This window comes from Mesocricetus auratus, unplaced genomic scaffold (genome assembly GCF_017639785.1).
Source record: "Mesocricetus auratus isolate SY011 unplaced genomic scaffold, BCM_Maur_2.0 Super-Scaffold_100676, whole genome shotgun sequence".
Classification (NCBI taxonomy): Eukaryota; Metazoa; Chordata; class Mammalia; order Rodentia; family Cricetidae; genus Mesocricetus; species Mesocricetus auratus.
In genome coordinates, this window is record NW_024429266.1 from 103,916,166 (window position 1) to 103,933,146 (window position 16,981).

A 16,981-nucleotide genomic window follows, 5' to 3' on the forward strand; every position below is an offset into this window, starting at 1 on the left:
TTTATGGGCAAGAGTTTATTTTGTTTGACTTACAGTTCTCGAGAGTTAGAGTCTGTCGTGGTGGAGATGACAGGGTAGCAGGTGACTAGAGCAAGCTGGCCGCTCACATTCATCACACACTAGGAAAACAGGGCCTCCCCTCCCTCCTCACACACCCAGGCCACACCTTCTAAAGCCATCCTCTCCCTGACCCGCACTGACCTGAGGCCACCGGGGCATTTCTCACGCAAACCGTCACAGTCACCTTCCACAGAAAAGTCCTTCCTGGGGCCAGCAAGAGGGCTCAGCTGACAAAGGAGATTGCTACCACCTCACACCTTCCCTGGATCCATCTCCTCCCTCCCTCCCTCCGTGAAAGCTGCGCTCTCATTGGAGAACCCTGGGGTTGCCTGAGTGTGGGACAAGAGCCTGGAACCCTGCTAGGTGCCACCGTGGGAAACAGCCAAAGGCTAAGGACACCTTCCCACATCCAGGTGCCTGCTAGCCAGATTCACAGAAGCCAAAACTGGAAGTCATCAGGACACACTATACAGATGCAGAGACACACAACACACTCCACCCAGCGGATGGAAGGAATATTGCTCAGCCGTGAAAAAGCTCTGCCGAACCCTGCTCCATTGTGGGTGGTCCTGGAGAACATGGGTCTCAGTGACAGCACAGGCCCAGGTGCCCACACCCAGGAAGCCCTCAGAGACAGGAGGTGGGGAGGGTGGATGCCAGGGGCTGGACACGAGTGCTGAATGGGGACAGAACTTAGAGAAAGGAGATGGAATGTTCCGGAAGTGGGCAGCACAGATGAGTTTCATGCCACTAAACATACAGCTATTTGAATTTTGTGTTCCCAGTGCTGTGGAGGCCACCACTGTCTTCCTTGATTGTCCTACCTTGGTTTTAGACCCTGAACAGCATCCACTCACAGCCTGGCTGCCAGCCAGTCCCAGGGATCTGCCTCTCCCCACATCTGCCTCACTGGGACCACACACGCACCCCACGGGGCCCAGGGTGGCAGGACAGGGCTGAACTGAGATCCTGTTTGCATGGCAAGCTCCCACTCCGCTATCTCCCCAGATAAGCAAGTGACCGGGCGTTGGTGGCGCAGCCTTTATTCCCACACTCGGGAGGTGGAGGCAGGCAGATCTCTGTGAGTTTGAGGGCAGCCTGGTCTACAGAGAGTTCCAGAAGACCTAGAACTACACAGCAAAACCCTCTTGAAAAATAAATGAATGAATAGTGGTGTCAGCAAAGGACAGAAAATCTGTGGCCCAGCCCCGGAGCGGAGGCTGGGGACCGCTGCCCTTCTCGGGGAGCCTGCCAGGCCCTTTCTCTGTCACCACTCGGTCCTCTCCAGGAAAGCAGGTCGTGTGTGTGGAAACACACCTGTGGTAAAGGTGCGACATCAGGTGACCAGGTGAGGCTTGGTGACGCCCACAGGTTCACACAGCAGACAGGCTTGCATACAGGGTACCCCTCTCAACAACAGTCCCCAAGGAGCCAGAGTTTAGGAACAAAGTTTATTCAGATTTAAAACAGAATTCAAGAGAAAGGTATGAAAAGGCGGCTTCGGGAGGCCCTCGGGTGAGGGGCCAAGCCCAACTTGCTGCCTGCACCCTGGCACCCATCCCTCACGGCCAAGGGCCTGCAGGAGCCTGGCACGAGCCAGGTACCCAAGCCTCCCCCCACCGACACAAGGAACATGCTTCGAAAAGGACGAGGGTTAAAAACAGTGTTTTGAGTGTTCTCTTAAATAGGCTTAAGTTGGCTGAAATCAGAGGACTGTGTAATAATATACAAGGGGCACAGCAGCCACTGGATGCCACTGTGGGCCAGGCTCGGGCTCCCCGCCAGGCTCTCCTGCGCACCGGGGCAGACACAAAGAAGCCTGCGTGTTCCCTGCAGTCGGGCTATCCCTTGGTGAGGGCCAGGTCAGACGTAGGGAGGGCAGGTCCCCATTGTGACCTGTGTGGCACAGTCCCAGGGGCCCTAGCATGGATCCCCTGGGCAGAACCTGCCACTCATCACTTGGGCGAGCTGGGCGCTGCCCCGGGCTTTGGCTGTGGCCACTGTGGCCTGGCATACTTAGACGCTGCCTGAAAGGGGCTAACACTTGCCGGCTTGGGGTAGCCCAGCCCTTGGACACCTGTACAGGTCCAGGTGCTCTTTTTGTTGAGTGGCTGATGCCCACTCTTTGAGGACCTGGACCTCCCAAGGGTGGGTGGCTACAATGGCCGTTTGGCTCTGGGTGGCCAGGATGACCCTGTCATCCATGCAGCCCCATCGTGGTTAGGATGGCACGAGATTAGACCCTCATCTGGAGACACCAGAGGGGCCTGGTGTGGGAAAGTCAGGAATCCATGGGCTGGGGGGGCCAGGAATGTGGGTGCTAGTCACAGCCACCGTTCACACCCTGGGGCTCTGCTATGTCCACTGCTCTCTTGTTCCCTTCTGCCTGGGACAGCAATGTGGCCAACTGCCCAGATTGGCGTGTGTCTGAGTGGACACTCTGGGGCCTGGAGTCCAGCGTGGCAGGCAGGACAAAGGCAAGGCCGGATATCCAAGCCCAGAATGCACGTGCAAAAGTAAAGAAGTCTGACTGACAGACAGACAGACATTGTAGTGTATATGAGCAGCGGGGGTGGGGGGTTGGGGGGAAGGGGATGGACTGTGTCCTCTCTGGCCATGGTCACCACCTCCTGGATGCTGGCCCTCGGGCTCGGGAAGCACTGGGCAGCGGAGCAGCAACTGGGCCGGGGTCGAGCACATGGGTGAGGCCACTGCCCGTGTCTGGAGACCTGAGAAAACTCGGAGAGGCCCCTGTCACCCACCTCAGTCACCCCCAAAAAAAGGAAGAAAAAGGCCTGAGCCACGAGGATGGTCCCTCCAGCTGCCCAGCTCCACACAGCTCCTTGGGTCCCCAGGGTCTTTCCTGGCCAGGCCACTGGGAAGCGGATCTCAGGGGCTCAATGCTCCCAAAGGTTCCGCCACAGGCCTAGCCCTGTCTAAGGCAGGGGGACAAGGGTGACAGTCACTCAGAGCTGGGAACCTGCAGCATGTCACCTGCCCTGCCGAGACAGACTGGAAGAGAGTATTTCTCTTTTCTTCAAAAACAAAAACAAAACAAAAACAGTTAGGCACTTCCCAGGGTGGGCACGAAGGCCGCCCACCCTCACTTCTTGGAGTCTGGGGAGCAGATGGTGAGAGTCATGAGGGCACATGGAGATCAATAACTTAGAAAAGGGACAGTCCATGACCCCCAGCCTCCAGCCCTCCTGGGGGAGGACTCCAACTTGGGACCATGGGCTTGGGCTGCAGGGCCCTGACCTTGATCACCCTGTGGCCATGGGGGGACGACTCCTTTGGGAGGGCCCACTGCTGCTCCTCATGTGTCTCCCCCCTCCTTTCTTTTTGTTTGCTTCCTAGGGAAAAAAAAACAAAAAACAAAAAACAAACTCAAGCCACAAGGAGTCAAGGCCGGAAAGAGGCTACCCTTGCCCTTGCGGAATGGTGACAGGGACAGGAAGTGAGAGGGAAAAGAGACACGCCCCAGTCCCATGCGCCCAGGCCCTCAGGTGCCGGGGCCCTCTGTGGTTTGGGTGACCTGATGCGGAGGGAGCTGGCCCTGGGGACGGCCACGCCCAGGTCACACCAGGTTGTACTCCTTCAGGTTCAGCTGCAGGATGGTGTCCTTCACAGCCGCAAACACAAAGCGGATGTTCTCAGTGTCGGTGGCACAGGTAAAGTGTGAGTAGATGATCTTGTCGCTGTCGGGATTCAGGTCCACAAACATCTTCAGGATGAACTCACGAGCAGCCTGGGCGTCCCGCTGCGGCCCTGCAGGGAAGTGGCGAGAGGCAGTCAGTGACCTCCTAGGTGCCTGGCACAGGGCAGTCAGGCCTCAGGGTAATGCCCTGGCACAGGGCAGTGCTCACCGTCGAACTCGGGGAAGTAGTCAACCAGATGTGAGTGCAGGATCTTGTCTTCTAAAAGGTCCTTCTTGTTGAGGAACAGGATGACAGAGGAGTTCTGGAACCAGGGGTAGGTGATGATGGTGCGGAACAGCGCCTTGCTCTCCTCCATGCGATTCTGTGGGCCACTCATGGTGAGCAGGCTAGGCTACCCACGCCTGGCCCCTCCCGGTACCCACGGGCAGCCCCTGCGTCACCTCGTTGTCTGACTCCACCAGGACCTGGTCATACTCGCTTAGGGCTACCAAGAACATGATGGACGTCACGTTCTCGAAGCAGTGGATCCACTTCCTCCGTTCTGACCTCTGCCCGCCCACGTCCACCATCCTAGAGGGAGGTGGCATGACAGCTCAGCATCCGGGGGCTGCCGCAGCCAGGAGGCCGGGCAGGTGCTCCCGCAGATGTACAGAGGGGCAGGGTTACCAGAGCCGGTGTGGCCTTTCCCACTTGAATGATGTCTACACGGCTCATAGCTCCTGCACAGGTTGGGGGCCCACATCATTTCCCCTCCATCTGTGCTGGTCGCGTCTGGCCCGTGGACTTTGCTGGTGGCGTGGAAACCACAGGGCTGCCCCCTGGCCACACCTGGGTGCACGAGGGTGCACCATGGACCTCTGCCCTCACTAGGGTGGCCGTAGCAGCCTGGGATAGGCACACTGCCTTGGAGATATGGCTACATCAGTGCTGAGAAGCACGTGCCTATGAAGGCCACCACAGGGAGGTAAGGACAAGGCAGTGATAGACAGACTGTGTTCAAACCCTGGGAAGGGCTTTAAATGGAGACGGGTCTCTGCCCTGATGTGTCATGGTGCCAGCCACCAGGGGCCTGATAAAAAGGCTGGTTAAAAAGGAATTAAGACTGCGCTGGTTTAACCCCCAGAAACAGCTGACCTACAAGGGTTAGCTCTTGAATCCCAGGCTGATGCCTGGGAATCCAGCATGGGACTGATCCAGACCCCCTGAATGTGGGTGTCAGTGAGGAGGCCTAGGTAATCTATTGAGCCTTGGGTCAGTATTTATCCCGGGTATACAAATTGGTTTTGGACTCCCATCCAACAATGAGAGATGCACTCTCACCCTGAACTCTTGGGGGAGGGTCTAGCTCTGCCCTGGATGAAATGACAGACTATGGACACCCCCTTGGAGGGCCTCACCCTCCCTGGGGAAATGAGGGGATATTGGGGGGATTGGTGGGAGGGTGCAGGAGGAGGGGAAGGAAATGGAGAGGGACCTGGAATTGACATGTGAAGCAACCTTGTTTCTAATTTAAATTTAAAAGTAGAAAGAAAGAAAGAGAGAGAGAGAGAGAGAGAGAGAGAGAGAGAGAGAGAGAGAGAGAGAGAGAGAGAGAGAGAGAGAGAAATGAAGGAAGAGAGAAAGGAAGGAAGAAAGAAAGGCCGGTTAAAACTCAGCTGCACACAACCGGGTGGTGGTGGCGCAGCCTTTAATCCCAGCACTCGGGAGCAGAGGCAGATGGATCTCCGTGAGTTTAAGGCCAGCCTGGTCTACAGAGTGAGTTCCAGGACAGACTCCAAAGCTACAGAGAAACCCTGTCTCAAAAAACCAAAAAACAAAACAAAACAAAACCAAAAACCCCTCAGTTACTCAGCTGTACACATGGGGCAGGGAGGGGCGGAGATGGTACACTGTCTCTGCAGGTCAGGAACCCACCACCACATGCTGGGAGGGGCCTGAGACAACTGTCACCCAAGCCACCCTGACCTCATCATTGGAATCCCCATTCTGACCCTGGTCCTTCTGAGGGTCCCCGTGACACACCTTGTGCCCTTCATTTCACTGGGGCCCCTGGGAGGGACCCTGACAGGTTCTCCAACCACAGACTGCAAAGCCCAGATGACTCCAGGCCTCAGGATCTTCCCCACCCAGCCGACAGCTCCCGGGGCTTCCCCCAGACAAGCCGCTGGGCCATGGTGCCCTAACCATCACCTGAAGATGATGTTTTCCAAGTCAAACGGGTACTCGATGATGCCAGTTGTGGGCACTCGCACCCGCAGCACGTCCTGTTGGGTGGGTAGGTAGCCTACTGTGGCGATCCGGTCCACGTCCGTCAAGTAGCTGTGGCATAGGGATATCTGCTCAGGAGCCAGTGGCACCTGGGACATGCGCAGACCCACACCCACAGAGACAAGGATTTGCATCACATGGAGGCCAGTGGCCTGGTACACCACCCAGACACTACTGGCCCTGGTAAGAGCACATTGCCTCCATAGACCTAGGGACACGTGTCTCACACAGATGATCCCAGGAAGGTACTCAGCGCCCCTGCCCAGGACAGCTGGAGAAGGAGGCCCATGGCACAGGGGACACTTCATAAAGCTCAACTCAGGGTCAGGGTGGCTGTGGGCTTACAACAGGCAGGCCAGACCAAGAGCTCCAGACAGTGGCAGGTGACGCTACTGACATGGGTGCCTGTGTGACAACTTCCTGAGGGTGACGAGGCTGTGGGCGGGTCACACAAGCCACCCAGCCTCGTGGGCTCTCGTTAGCCACACACACCAGCCCCACTCACTACTTAGCCGAGTCAGACAGCTGGAACTCCCGCCTGCGATCGTAACACTCCTGGACGCCAGGGTCGCTCCACAGTGTCTTGATGGCGTTCACATACTGGCGCTCGAAGGTCGTGACCTTTTCAACGTCCACCTCCCGGATCAGGAGTGCATTGGCCTGAGGGAGGGCAGGTGAGCGGGCGGGCCGTGAACTCTTGGGGGAACCATGGCCAAGCAGGGAGCCCGCAGAGCTGGCAGAACAGTTAAAGGAGCCCAGACCTTTGGGGGGCAACAAGGCTGCATGCCCCTTCACCTCCAGGGGCAACTAGGGGACAGTGCCCTACACCCCGTCCTTCCTGACTACACAAACTAAGTTGTGATCCACTGTGTGGGTGGACGCAAGGGCTGAGAGATGAGGAAAATCTGTAGTTCCCTCTTGGTACTCCTTTGTTTTCTGAAACAAGGTCTCTGTAGCCCAGGCTGACTTCAGGGTGTAGTCAAGGATGACCTTGAACTCATCCTGCAGGCCCTGCAATAGCAGACATGTCACCTGAGTTTGTGTGTGTGGTGTGCGTGTGTCTGTGTCTGTGAGTGTGTCTGTGTCTGTGTGAGTGTGTGTGTGTGTCTGTCTGTGTGAGTGTGTCTGTGTGAGTGTGTGTGTGTCTGTGTGAGTGTGTGTGTCTGTGTGAGTGTGTGTATGTCTGTGTGAGTGTGTGTGTCTGTGTGAGTGTGTGTATGTCTGTGTGAGTGTGTGTGTCTGTGTGAGTGTGTGTATGTCTGTGTGAGTGTGTGTGTCTGTGTGAGTGTGTGTATGTCTGTGTGAGTGTGTGTCTGTCTGTGTGAGTGTCTGTGTGTAACCCAGGGCTTCATGCCCTCCAGGCAAGCCTCTCCTCACAAGAATCCAGCCAATCCTGAACTTGCTCCTTCTGAAGCCCCCAGAAAGGGGACTCCAGGCTGGTGCTGCCTCCATGTCTCAGAGCTACCAGGTGGTGGCCTTCAACATCCCAGGCCAGAAGAGGCAATGATTACACATCAGCAGCCCCTGAGGCCTGACCATGGAGGCTCTCTTCCCACGGTGACCTGTCTTGAGCCACTAGGAGCAGACATGGCCCCCAGATGTACAAGGTCTTTACACTGCTCACACAGCAGCCGACACGGATTGGGCTGCATGGGTCTCACTGAACCCTGGAAAGGAAGCATCTGCCCATCTGCCTGTCCTGCTAGGAAGGACCCCAACCATGACCCTTGTGTAAGGCAGGAAGCTTCCAGAACCTGCCTTCATTGGCCTGTTTGTGGGAGGGCCAGAAGGCAGAGCTCATCCACAGTACTGGGCTGCAGCTCCCTAGCTGCCTCCCTGCACCAATGAGACCGAGACTCAAAGGGGACCCTAAGCTTCCAGACAACTACAGTCGAGAGTCTGCACAGACACCAGGCCCAGGACAGCTAAGAGCCAAGGTGCCCCCTTCAGCCATATCCAGGACCACAAGGCCCTGATGACACCAGGGGCTCTGCGGAGGGATGGCAAGCTGCAGGCCAGTTTGGGCTATGAGTGAGACCATTTCTAAAGCACAAGGGTTAGGGGCTTGGCTCAGTGCGATTTCAGGCCCAAGACTCAGCTCCACCGGATTTCAAGAAAAAATAAGCTGGGCACGGTGGCGCACACCTTTAAACCTAGCACTCGGGAGGCAGAGGCAGGTGGATCTCTGAATTCCAGGACAGCCAGGGCCACACAGTGAAACTGTCTTGAAAGACATTTTAAAAAAAGGTACAGGGGGCGGGGTCCCCCACTCCGGGTGGTCACGTGACGTGGGGCTATAGCCCCAGGCTGGCCCTGGCTCCTACCTTGTTCTGCTCGTACTTGTAGAGGATCTTGAGTGTCTCCATGGCGCGCACCATGGCCTGCATGGCGGTGAAGATGTTCTGGTACACCAGCTTGGTGAAGCCACGCTTGTCCTCCTCCGAGTAGCCCGCGCCGTGGATGATGCGCATTTGCTTGATGAAGGTGCTCTTCCCGCTCTCGCCAGTGCCTGGGGACAGAACCTGTCAGCGGCTGTCACAAGTCCCACAGCCCTGCCCACTTACTGTGGGCACTGCACAGTGTCCTTTCTGAAATGCTGGGTCCCTTGGGATCCTACTTGACTCCCATCTGAGGAGTCAGGGCACTCCATGAAGAACATGGGGTGCCCACTCTCCAGTGGCCCCAGACACAGATGCCACGAGCTTGTCCCTGGGCCCTCTGAGTCTCTGAGGCCCTTCCTGACCACCCAGCAGCACCTGGGGCCTTGCCACCAACTTCCGTGACAGAAGGTTATTAATCTCCCACATATGGTCAGCACAGGGGTGCTCACTTAGTTGCCCCAACCCTGGTCTCAGCGTGGGCGCTACCCACACCTATGCCTGAAGGTGTGCTTGGCACTTAGCCCTGGAGGAAATCCCCAGGGCTGGCCCCAGAAAAGCTGCTGGGCCTAAGGCAGAGGGCCTGGGGACATGCTAGAAGCCACCTGCTATGCATGTGGCTCCCCTGTCCCACTGCTCTGAAGTAGCTTCTCTACAGGCCACATATGCTTCAGCTGTGACAGCTCTCGGGGTGCAGTGTGCCTGCAGACGTTACCCCCCTCAGATGCTTCATCCAAATCTGAAAAGGTCTCACATCCCCAAACTTCGGGTGTTATATCAGCCCTCGATACTATTCTCCTCAGGTCAGTCAGGGCTGTATCGAATCAACTCCTTGGTGTGTATGGTGTACATGCACACTTACACACATTCACAGCAGTGTGCACAGCTGTGCGAGCACACACACACGCACACATGCATGCAAAGATCAAGGCAGACACGCACGCGGCTTCTCCACTGTGTCCTCTGAGCCGGAACAGGGAAAGGTACCAGGAGGTGGGGCTGCGGCGGTACAGCGAAGCTGTCAGAAGCCGGAACCACGAGCGTGTGGGTGTTGCGTCTGCCTTTGACCTCACTGCTTAGGGTACGGGGGGGGGATCCTGGGTTGACTAGCTTGGGCTCAAGCTGGCTCAGTGACGTGTAGCTGTGGTGGCTGGGGACACTCCGCACTAACCCTGTCCCCCCGCATGGATGGGTGGATAGATGGGTGGATGGGTGGGAGGGTGGATGGGTGGATGGATGGATGGATGGGTAGATGGATGGGTGTATGGATGGATGGGTGGATGGGTGGATGGGTGGATGGATGGATAGATGGATGGATGGGTGGATGGATGGATGGATGGATGGGTGGATGGGTGGATGGATGGGTGGATGGATGGATGGGTGGGTGGGTGGGTGGGTTGAAGCATGGGGTCAAAGGCACACAGACACTGGCTGTGATACCCACTCATCAGGGACATAGGAGGCAAAGGTACATCACAGAGGTCTTGTTGCCAGAGACTGTGAGATGGGATGGAGTGGCAGTGGCCCTAACATCCTGGGTGACACTGGAACACATGGAGCCACATGGTTGTACACTAGCAAGTTTGTCACCTCCTCACAGGGACCCTCAGTAACCCAACCTGGAGTCAGGTGAAGAAGAACCCGCAACTGCTGTGGACTTCAAGCCACAGCAGCAGCCACAGCCTCAAGCCCCGCCCACAGCCTCACAGTTTCAAGCCTGTATCTATCTATCTATCTATCACTGAGACCTACCCGAGGGAGCGGAATCATGAACGGTGAAGTGGCTTGATGTCATAAAGTCACCACGTGACAGGCTTGAACACACCTGTGGGTTGTGGCTTTAAGGCTCATGACAGTGCCCTGGGTAGTGAAAATCACAGCTATCAGGGTAATGCCAGCCATCAACAGTCGAGGGCCACGAGCACCAGCCTCTGGACTCCACAATGCCATCTTATCTCTGGGCTAGTAGCAAAGTTTCCCAGGGGCCCCAAGGTGTGGGCACTGAAGGCCTCAGGGTCATAGGCCACACTTGTGGCTGATAGTGAAGGTTCGTGTCATCTACTGCATGGCAGCCCAGATGAATCTTCTGTACCTCACTGAGCACCCCCAACCAGCGGGGAAGTCACTCTTTGGCCCACCCCTGGCTGGGCCTCCACAAGCGTTTATGAAACTCTGTAGAGCAAAGGAAGCCTGGTGTGACCCTGTCCTGACCCCAGGCCCGGCAACTCTCATCTGTGGTGACACCTGCTGGCAGGCGTTGTCTTGACCTCATGGTGGAAGGGTTTCTTTGCTTGGCTATCTTTTTTTAGACAGGATCTCACTATGTAGCCCAGACTGGCCCAGAGTTCGCAGATCTGCCTGCCTCTGCCAATCCAATGCTGGGACTAAAGGTGTGTGCTACACCCAGGGAGTCTGAAGGTTTGGCCTCCCAGCCCTAAGCATGGAACAGCAAACCTGCACTGTGGGTTGGAAGTTTGAAACCATCCTGGTCTACATGATAGGCCCAGGTCTCAAGAAAAGTCTGGCCGGGCAGGGGTGGCGCATGCCTTTAATCCCAGTACTGGGGAAGCAGAGACAGGCTGATCTCTATCTCTGTGAGTTCCAGGTCAGCCTGGGCTACAGAGCGAGTTCCAGGATAGGTTCCAAAGATACACGGGGAAACCCTGTCTCAAAAACCAACTAACCAAACAAACAAGCAAACAAATCAGAGCTGGGGCTGCAGCTGAGAGGTGGGCACACAGGAGACCCCGAGGCTCCAGCACCCATAAACTAGGCTCACCAGCATTTGCTCCTCCTACGTGGAGGCAGGAGGATGAGAAATTCAGTGTCATCATCAGCTATGTAGTGAGTGTAAGGCCAGCCTGGGCTACGAGACAGAGAACAAGCCCCATTCATTTGGGCCAGACATGGAGGAGGCCTCACAGGACAGGGTCCCCAGCCCCTCAAGGGCTTCCCTGTGACTCCTAACGATACCCAGCAGTTCAGGTCTTCAAACAGTGCCACATGGCCCTTCAGGACACACTGTGAACTCAAACCGCAGTACTCTGGGGCAGGGATGAAGTTCATCAGCTGTCACATAAGGGACAAGGTTACTTGGGAGGAGGGGCACATTGGGAAGCCCAGACCCTGGCCCTCGTCACTGCTCCTAGGTAGCGCTGTTCCTCATTACAGGGCTAAGTGACGCCCTTGACAAGGGTTGTCCCCACCAGCCACGAGCACTCTGTCAAGACTGGGCTTGGGGCCCACTGCCTACCATGTGGGTCCCCTGCGGATGGCCACGACCGACAGCACCGTACTCCGCAGAGTGACCACACCCTTTTACAAACCCACTTCAGACCTTGTGATGACCCCAAGCTGTGTGCTCAGTGCCCTGCAGAGGTGGGGTCTTGGGACACCAGCCCCACACCAGACTGGGTTACATAATGCAGACAAAACCCTTGCACCTGGCAGCTCGGCACCTGGAGCACCTCAGATTTTGGGGTGCACCTTGGTCCCCAGGCAGTCACCAAGGACATATAAGTGTGCAGGGGAAACTGAATCCCATGGTCCTTCCTACCACACAGGGACATTGCTCCCACTTGACAGATGAAGAAACTGAGGTCTAGATACCCAAAGAACTACTCGTGGTCTCAACCAAAGCACACTCCCACTTTCCTCTGGCTGTCACAGGGCAGTCTGAAGGGCCTGTGGGGGTGGGGGCTGTCCAGGGTGTCCTTGCGGCTGATTCCATTGGCCAAAGGGTCCGCTCCACAGGAGCAACACAGCCCATGGGTGTGGGTGTGGGTGTGGGCGCTAAGCAGGGGACACGGAGCATGGAGACTGTGGTGGCCTGGGCAGAAGCGTGTTGGGGACACGTGTGGTGTCGTCCTGGGGAGCTCCTGACACAGCAGGGGGAGGCTGGGATTCTGTGCAGTCCCTGGAAGGGACCGGGGTGTGGGGAAGAGCATCTCCAGGGGAGGCCGATGTGTGGTGACGCAGGTACCAAGGAAGTGGCAAAAAAAAAATCCAAATGATGCGGAACGGCCGTGGTCAGCAGTGGCTGGGTGCAGGCGCACTCCCCACCCAGCTCTCGACCCACCTAGCCCTGGGGAAACTGAGGCACAGATCTGCACACAGCTACCTAGGGAAGCAGGGACGTGAAACAGTGAAGGCCCAGTGCACACACCAGCCTTCTCCGTGCCGGGCTACTGCCTGGGCAGGGAGGCTGCAGCCGGCACCTCAGCTGTGCTCTGAGCCTTGCCGATCGATCGTTTGGGGGCAGCTACACCTGAACCCACCAGCTCCCGCACCGCAGCCCACACCCCAGCCTGTCCTTCCAGTGATGCCCTGGCTGGCTGGCTGGCTCCTGGGGACACAGGAGTCCCCTGAAGGCTCCCAGTAGGTGGGTGGCAGGGTCCACAAACGCCTCAAGGGCTGAGCTGCCCTCTCTGTGAGCTCGCCATCCTCCCAGGGCTTCCCAGCTGTCCCCAGCAGGGCCATCAGTGCTGAGGTCCTAGCTAGAGCAGGTGCCCACTGCAGACGGTCTTGGGGAAGTGCTGGCACAGGCTGACCCAGGCACCTCTGACCCAGGATAGGAGTCCTCACAAAGTGGGGATATCAGCAGGTACCCCAAATCCTTAGAGATACAATCTGCCCCCTCATTTGGAGACAAGGTCTCATGTAGCCCAGGCTAGCCCTGATCTCCCTCTGTAGCCTGAGATGACCTTGAACTCCTGATCCCATCTTCGTCTTCATGGCCTGCACCCCAACACCTGGTTTGTGTGGTGCAGGGGATGGAGTATGTCTTGCTGGGAGTCAGTTCAAGGACCCCAGGGGGAGAGGCGGCACATCCCTGGCCTCCTGGGGAGTGGCCTGAAGCCACCAGGGTCTTGGGACAGGAGCAGCAAGTGGGAGCCAGCTGAGGCCTCCTTCCCAGGGCGGGAGGCCAGCCCAGCCCTTACGCCACCCCCGCCGGATGGATCCCCGGCCTTTGGCCGCCCAGCCCGGCTCGACTTGGGACAGGAAGCTGGGAGCCAACCGCCGGCTTTATTTAGAAAGCTGGGCCCAACCCTGCCTGGCCTCAGGGACAGGGACTTCCAAGCGAGAGCTCTGGGTGGCTGGCTCCCCAGTGGCAGCACTGCTCGGCCCCAGCCTGCAGCCACACAGGGAGGCAGAGACCCCACAAGGCTGTGCTGAGTCTGAGCACCACAGGGACCTCAGGGCACAGGGGAAGTGAATGCTTGCTCACCAGAAGAGCCTCTCCAGCTACTCCCATGCCCGTCACTGGTCAGCACTGGACAAACCAGGCGTGTGCCACCCAGCAACGGGAATGTGCGCAGAGTCAGTCCAGTGCTGCTTCAGTTCTGAGAACCTGCTCTGGTCACCACGAGCTTTACAAGTTGTTGTTTTACACCAGACACCACCATGCATGACCAGGGGGCGGGGCAGGGGGATCCAAGCCTGGGGACACTGGGTGATGTATCTCACTACCCTGCAGTGCCCAGGACGCCCACCCCGAGGACAAGGTGGCACATCGGGCAGTCACCCGTCTCCCCAGGCCACATGGGGACTAGCAGGAAGGAACGGGACACACCAGTGGACACACCCATCCCCAGACCACTCCCCACAGGTGCAGACACAGGATGGTCGTGGAAGAGGCCAGAGCTCTGCACAGAAGTGGCCCCTCCCAAAGAGACCCCGCCCGCCTTCTCCGAGGTCAGGGTTCTAGGACAGCAATCCCTGGCTGCTTCCACCCCAGGACATGGTCTCCACCCTCCAGAAGGCTGCTCTGAAACGAGGGACCACGTATCGGCAGGACTCCGTGCGGGGAAGTCCAGCAGGTCCCACGGCCAGGCCCCCGGCCCCCCCCCCGGGGCACAGAAACCCCTCCAATGTCGGGATCAAAGGCTACTAGGATGGTCACTTTGCTGAGCGCCATGGACCGCCCCAGTGCCCCAGAGTCAAGGTCACAGTCACCTCCTCTGGGAAGCCCTCCGGTGCTCACAGCCTTACACTTTTGTTCCTGAGCACAAACCCCCAACACCGGCAGAGACACAGACCCTTCTGTGGAAGGGGTGACTGCAGACCCAGGTGTCCTGGAGGGCACAGGGGCACCCAGAACAAAACCTCACAGGATGGAAGAGTGCTACTGTGACCCACGTGACGCCCCTCAGCTGCCAGCCGGTTCAGTCCGGTCACAGCAGAGGGCTGAGAGCACCCCTGAATCTGAGGGGACTTCAAGGCCAGTGCTGGGATGACACACCACTGGGCTCAGTCAGCTGAGGCCATTCTTATCAGGCAGCTCACCATCGTCCCCGGGAGAAAGCTGTGGACCCTCTGCAGAGGTCAGCGAGGGCCACGCTGGGCCTCCCCAGGGGCCACCCAGGGGCCACTGCTGCTCCCCCTGTGCTGGTCCGTCCTCACCCCTTCCTTCCTGGAAGGCAGCTTTGAGGGAATTCCAGCATGTCGGAGGGAAGTAACCAAGGCTCGTCTCCCCCGAGAACCACAGCAACAGGAGACAGTGTCGCCCCCATCTGCCCCTCTCATGGGGCAGCGCCAGCACCACTGTCTCCCACTCCTCCTCCTCTCAAAGGCTGCAGACAGTCCCATCCTCAGGTCCTCCGAGGCCACCTTTGGCCCTGGGCCTCCGTTCCTGGACTGCAGCTCACCCAGGAGCTGGGAGGGGCAGGTAGGGTTCCTCGGTCTGTTTTGTAAACCTCTGCAGGGCCTAGGCCACCCTGCCCTCATTTTGGCCCTTATTTGGGGTGACAACAACAGGACAGCTGGACTTGGGCTCCCTGGCTCCCAGCAACAGGTGGGCCTTGAGGAGTCAGAAGCCCAGTGAGTGGGAGACACACTGCGCTTCTCTGGGTTAGAGGAGCGGACCCGGCCGGACCCAGAGCAACAGGGCAGGGGCAGGGAGGCTGCAGGCTGACTTGTGACAACCCACGGCTCGGTTGCAGAAGAACCCAAAGAAGAAAAGCCACCCACTCTCCCGAACCTAGCTCCAATGGGGAGGAATTCAAAGATCCACCGAACAGGGAGGGAGGCAGGGGAGTAGCCATGAAAGGAACCAGCCTGGAGCAAAGCAGGACCTTTTTGGGGTATAATCCGCAGAGGCAGAAAAGAGGAGGCAACTGTCCTCAGCAGCCTTCAGGGCTCACCCTGAGGCTATGTGGGTAGAGGGGAGAGCAGACTGGAGCGGCAGGGCCAGGGGTCAGCTCCGTGCAAGAATTCTCAGGAGAGACAGAAAGCAAGTCCCCAAGTGTCCCGGGGGCCGACGTGGCCAGGAGATGCAGATATCAGAGGCAGGAGGCTGACCCCGAAGGAATCTGAGGCCTGGGCAACAGGCAGGCTGGCCACGAAAGGGTCGCACAGGCTGAGCGCCGGGGACGGCGCGGCGGAGGCTGGCCAGCGCAGGCCCAGGCCACGGCCACCTGCACGGTGCAGGGCGCAGCGATCCCGGAAGGGATGACCACTGCGGGGCAGCGCTGGCCAGTTGCTCCGGGGACACCCGGGGTGGCCCTGCCGGCCGTGGGCAGCGGGCTGGGGGGTCGCGCGGGGCTGTCACCTAGCGCTGCTGGCCCTGCGAGATCAACCGAGACCGGAGAGCCCGGCGGGTGCGGGCGCCCTGCGCGCGCGGGGACCCCTGGCAGGGCCCGGATGCCCCGGTCGCCCACCCGGCCCCCGAGACGGAGGTCTCCCGGCACGGAACCCGGCTCACCGAGCAGCAGCAGCTTGAGCTCGCGCCGGGCGTCTCGCTTGTCCCGCCGCAGTTGCTTCTCGATCTCCGCGTTGATGCGCTTCGACTCCTTCACCTCGTCGCTCAGGCAACACGCCATCATGGACTCCAGAGTCATCGTCGCGGTCCCCCGGCCGCCACCGGCCCGGCCCTGCCTCGTCCCGGTGCCCCAAGGCCTGGCCCGGCCCCAGAGGGCGTCCGCCGCCCGCGCCGCGCCGCGCAGCGCAGCCGCCGCCGCCGCCACCCGAGGCCGCCGCCACCGAGCGCCGGCGCCCGACGACCTGAAGCGCTGCCACGGGCCCCGCGACGGGCAGGCGGCGCGGCCAATGGGAGGGGCCGCACGGCTGCGCGCGCGCCGCAGGGACGGGTCTTGAGGACGGGCTGGGGGCGGGGCCTTGCCGCTCGGGGGCGGGGTCTGGAGGGCGCGGCGCAGGCGCGGGAGTGGTTGCGTCGACGTGGGAAGGGGCTGAGCGATCCGCAGCTGGGCGCGGACGCCGAGGATTGTGGGAATGGGGAAGACTCTCCAGCCCGGGCTCGGTTCCTCTCGGGAGGCGACGCTTTACGAGGTTCCTCTAGAAAGGCTCCGCTCGGCTCCGCTCGGCTCCGCTCGGCTGCACTCGGCTCAGGGAAATGCCGCTCGGCTTCACTCGGCTCCTCTCGGCTCAGGGAGCCGCCGCTCGGCTGCATTCGGCTGTGTTCGGCTCCTCTCCGGAGCTCGAGGCCGGGAACAGAAGCCCAAGTTCGTGTCTGGCCTGAGCTCCTTCAGCGGCCATCTCCGCCTGCGGATGTGAGGAAATGCCCTGGCCTGTCTCGCTCGTCCATTCTTCAGCAGGCCTACTGTGTGCCGCTCAGAAATGCGCCTGCCGTAGTTCAGGCATTGATGTCACACCTACTGT

General features: G+C 59.0%; 1 protein-coding gene across 1 annotated transcript; it reads right to left on the reverse strand.

The window, feature by feature from the left end:
- Positions 1–1,497: 1,497 nt before the first annotated feature.
- On the reverse strand, positions 1,498–16,295 carry Gna11 (G protein subunit alpha 11). Its single transcript, XM_013123049.3, has 7 exons — positions 16,068–16,295; positions 8,312–8,496; positions 6,493–6,647; positions 5,910–6,038; positions 4,160–4,289; positions 3,927–4,080; positions 1,498–3,828 (listed from the first exon to the last, which is right to left on the reverse strand). The coding sequence occupies exons 1-7, from the start codon at positions 16,201–16,203 to the stop codon at positions 3,638–3,640; spliced, it is 1,080 nt and encodes a 359-aa protein (XP_012978503.1). The 5' UTR covers positions 16,204–16,295; the 3' UTR covers positions 1,498–3,637.
- Between the last annotated feature and the right edge of the window lie 686 nt (positions 16,296–16,981).

Excerpts from the sequence above, each read along its gene's own strand:
- Gna11 (XM_013123049.3), bottom strand. The coding sequence starts at position 16,203 with ATGACTCTGGAGTCCATGATGGCGTGTTGCCTGAGCGACGAGGTGAAG. Across the intron at positions 6,648-8,311 it reads ACAAGTACGAGCAGAACAAG|GCCAATGCACTCCTGATCCG; the intron begins GTAGGAGCCAGG and ends GCCCTCCCTCAG. Across the intron at positions 4,081-4,159 it reads TGGTGGAGTCAGACAACGAG|AATCGCATGGAGGAGAGCAA; the intron begins GTGACGCAGGGG and ends AGTGGCCCACAG.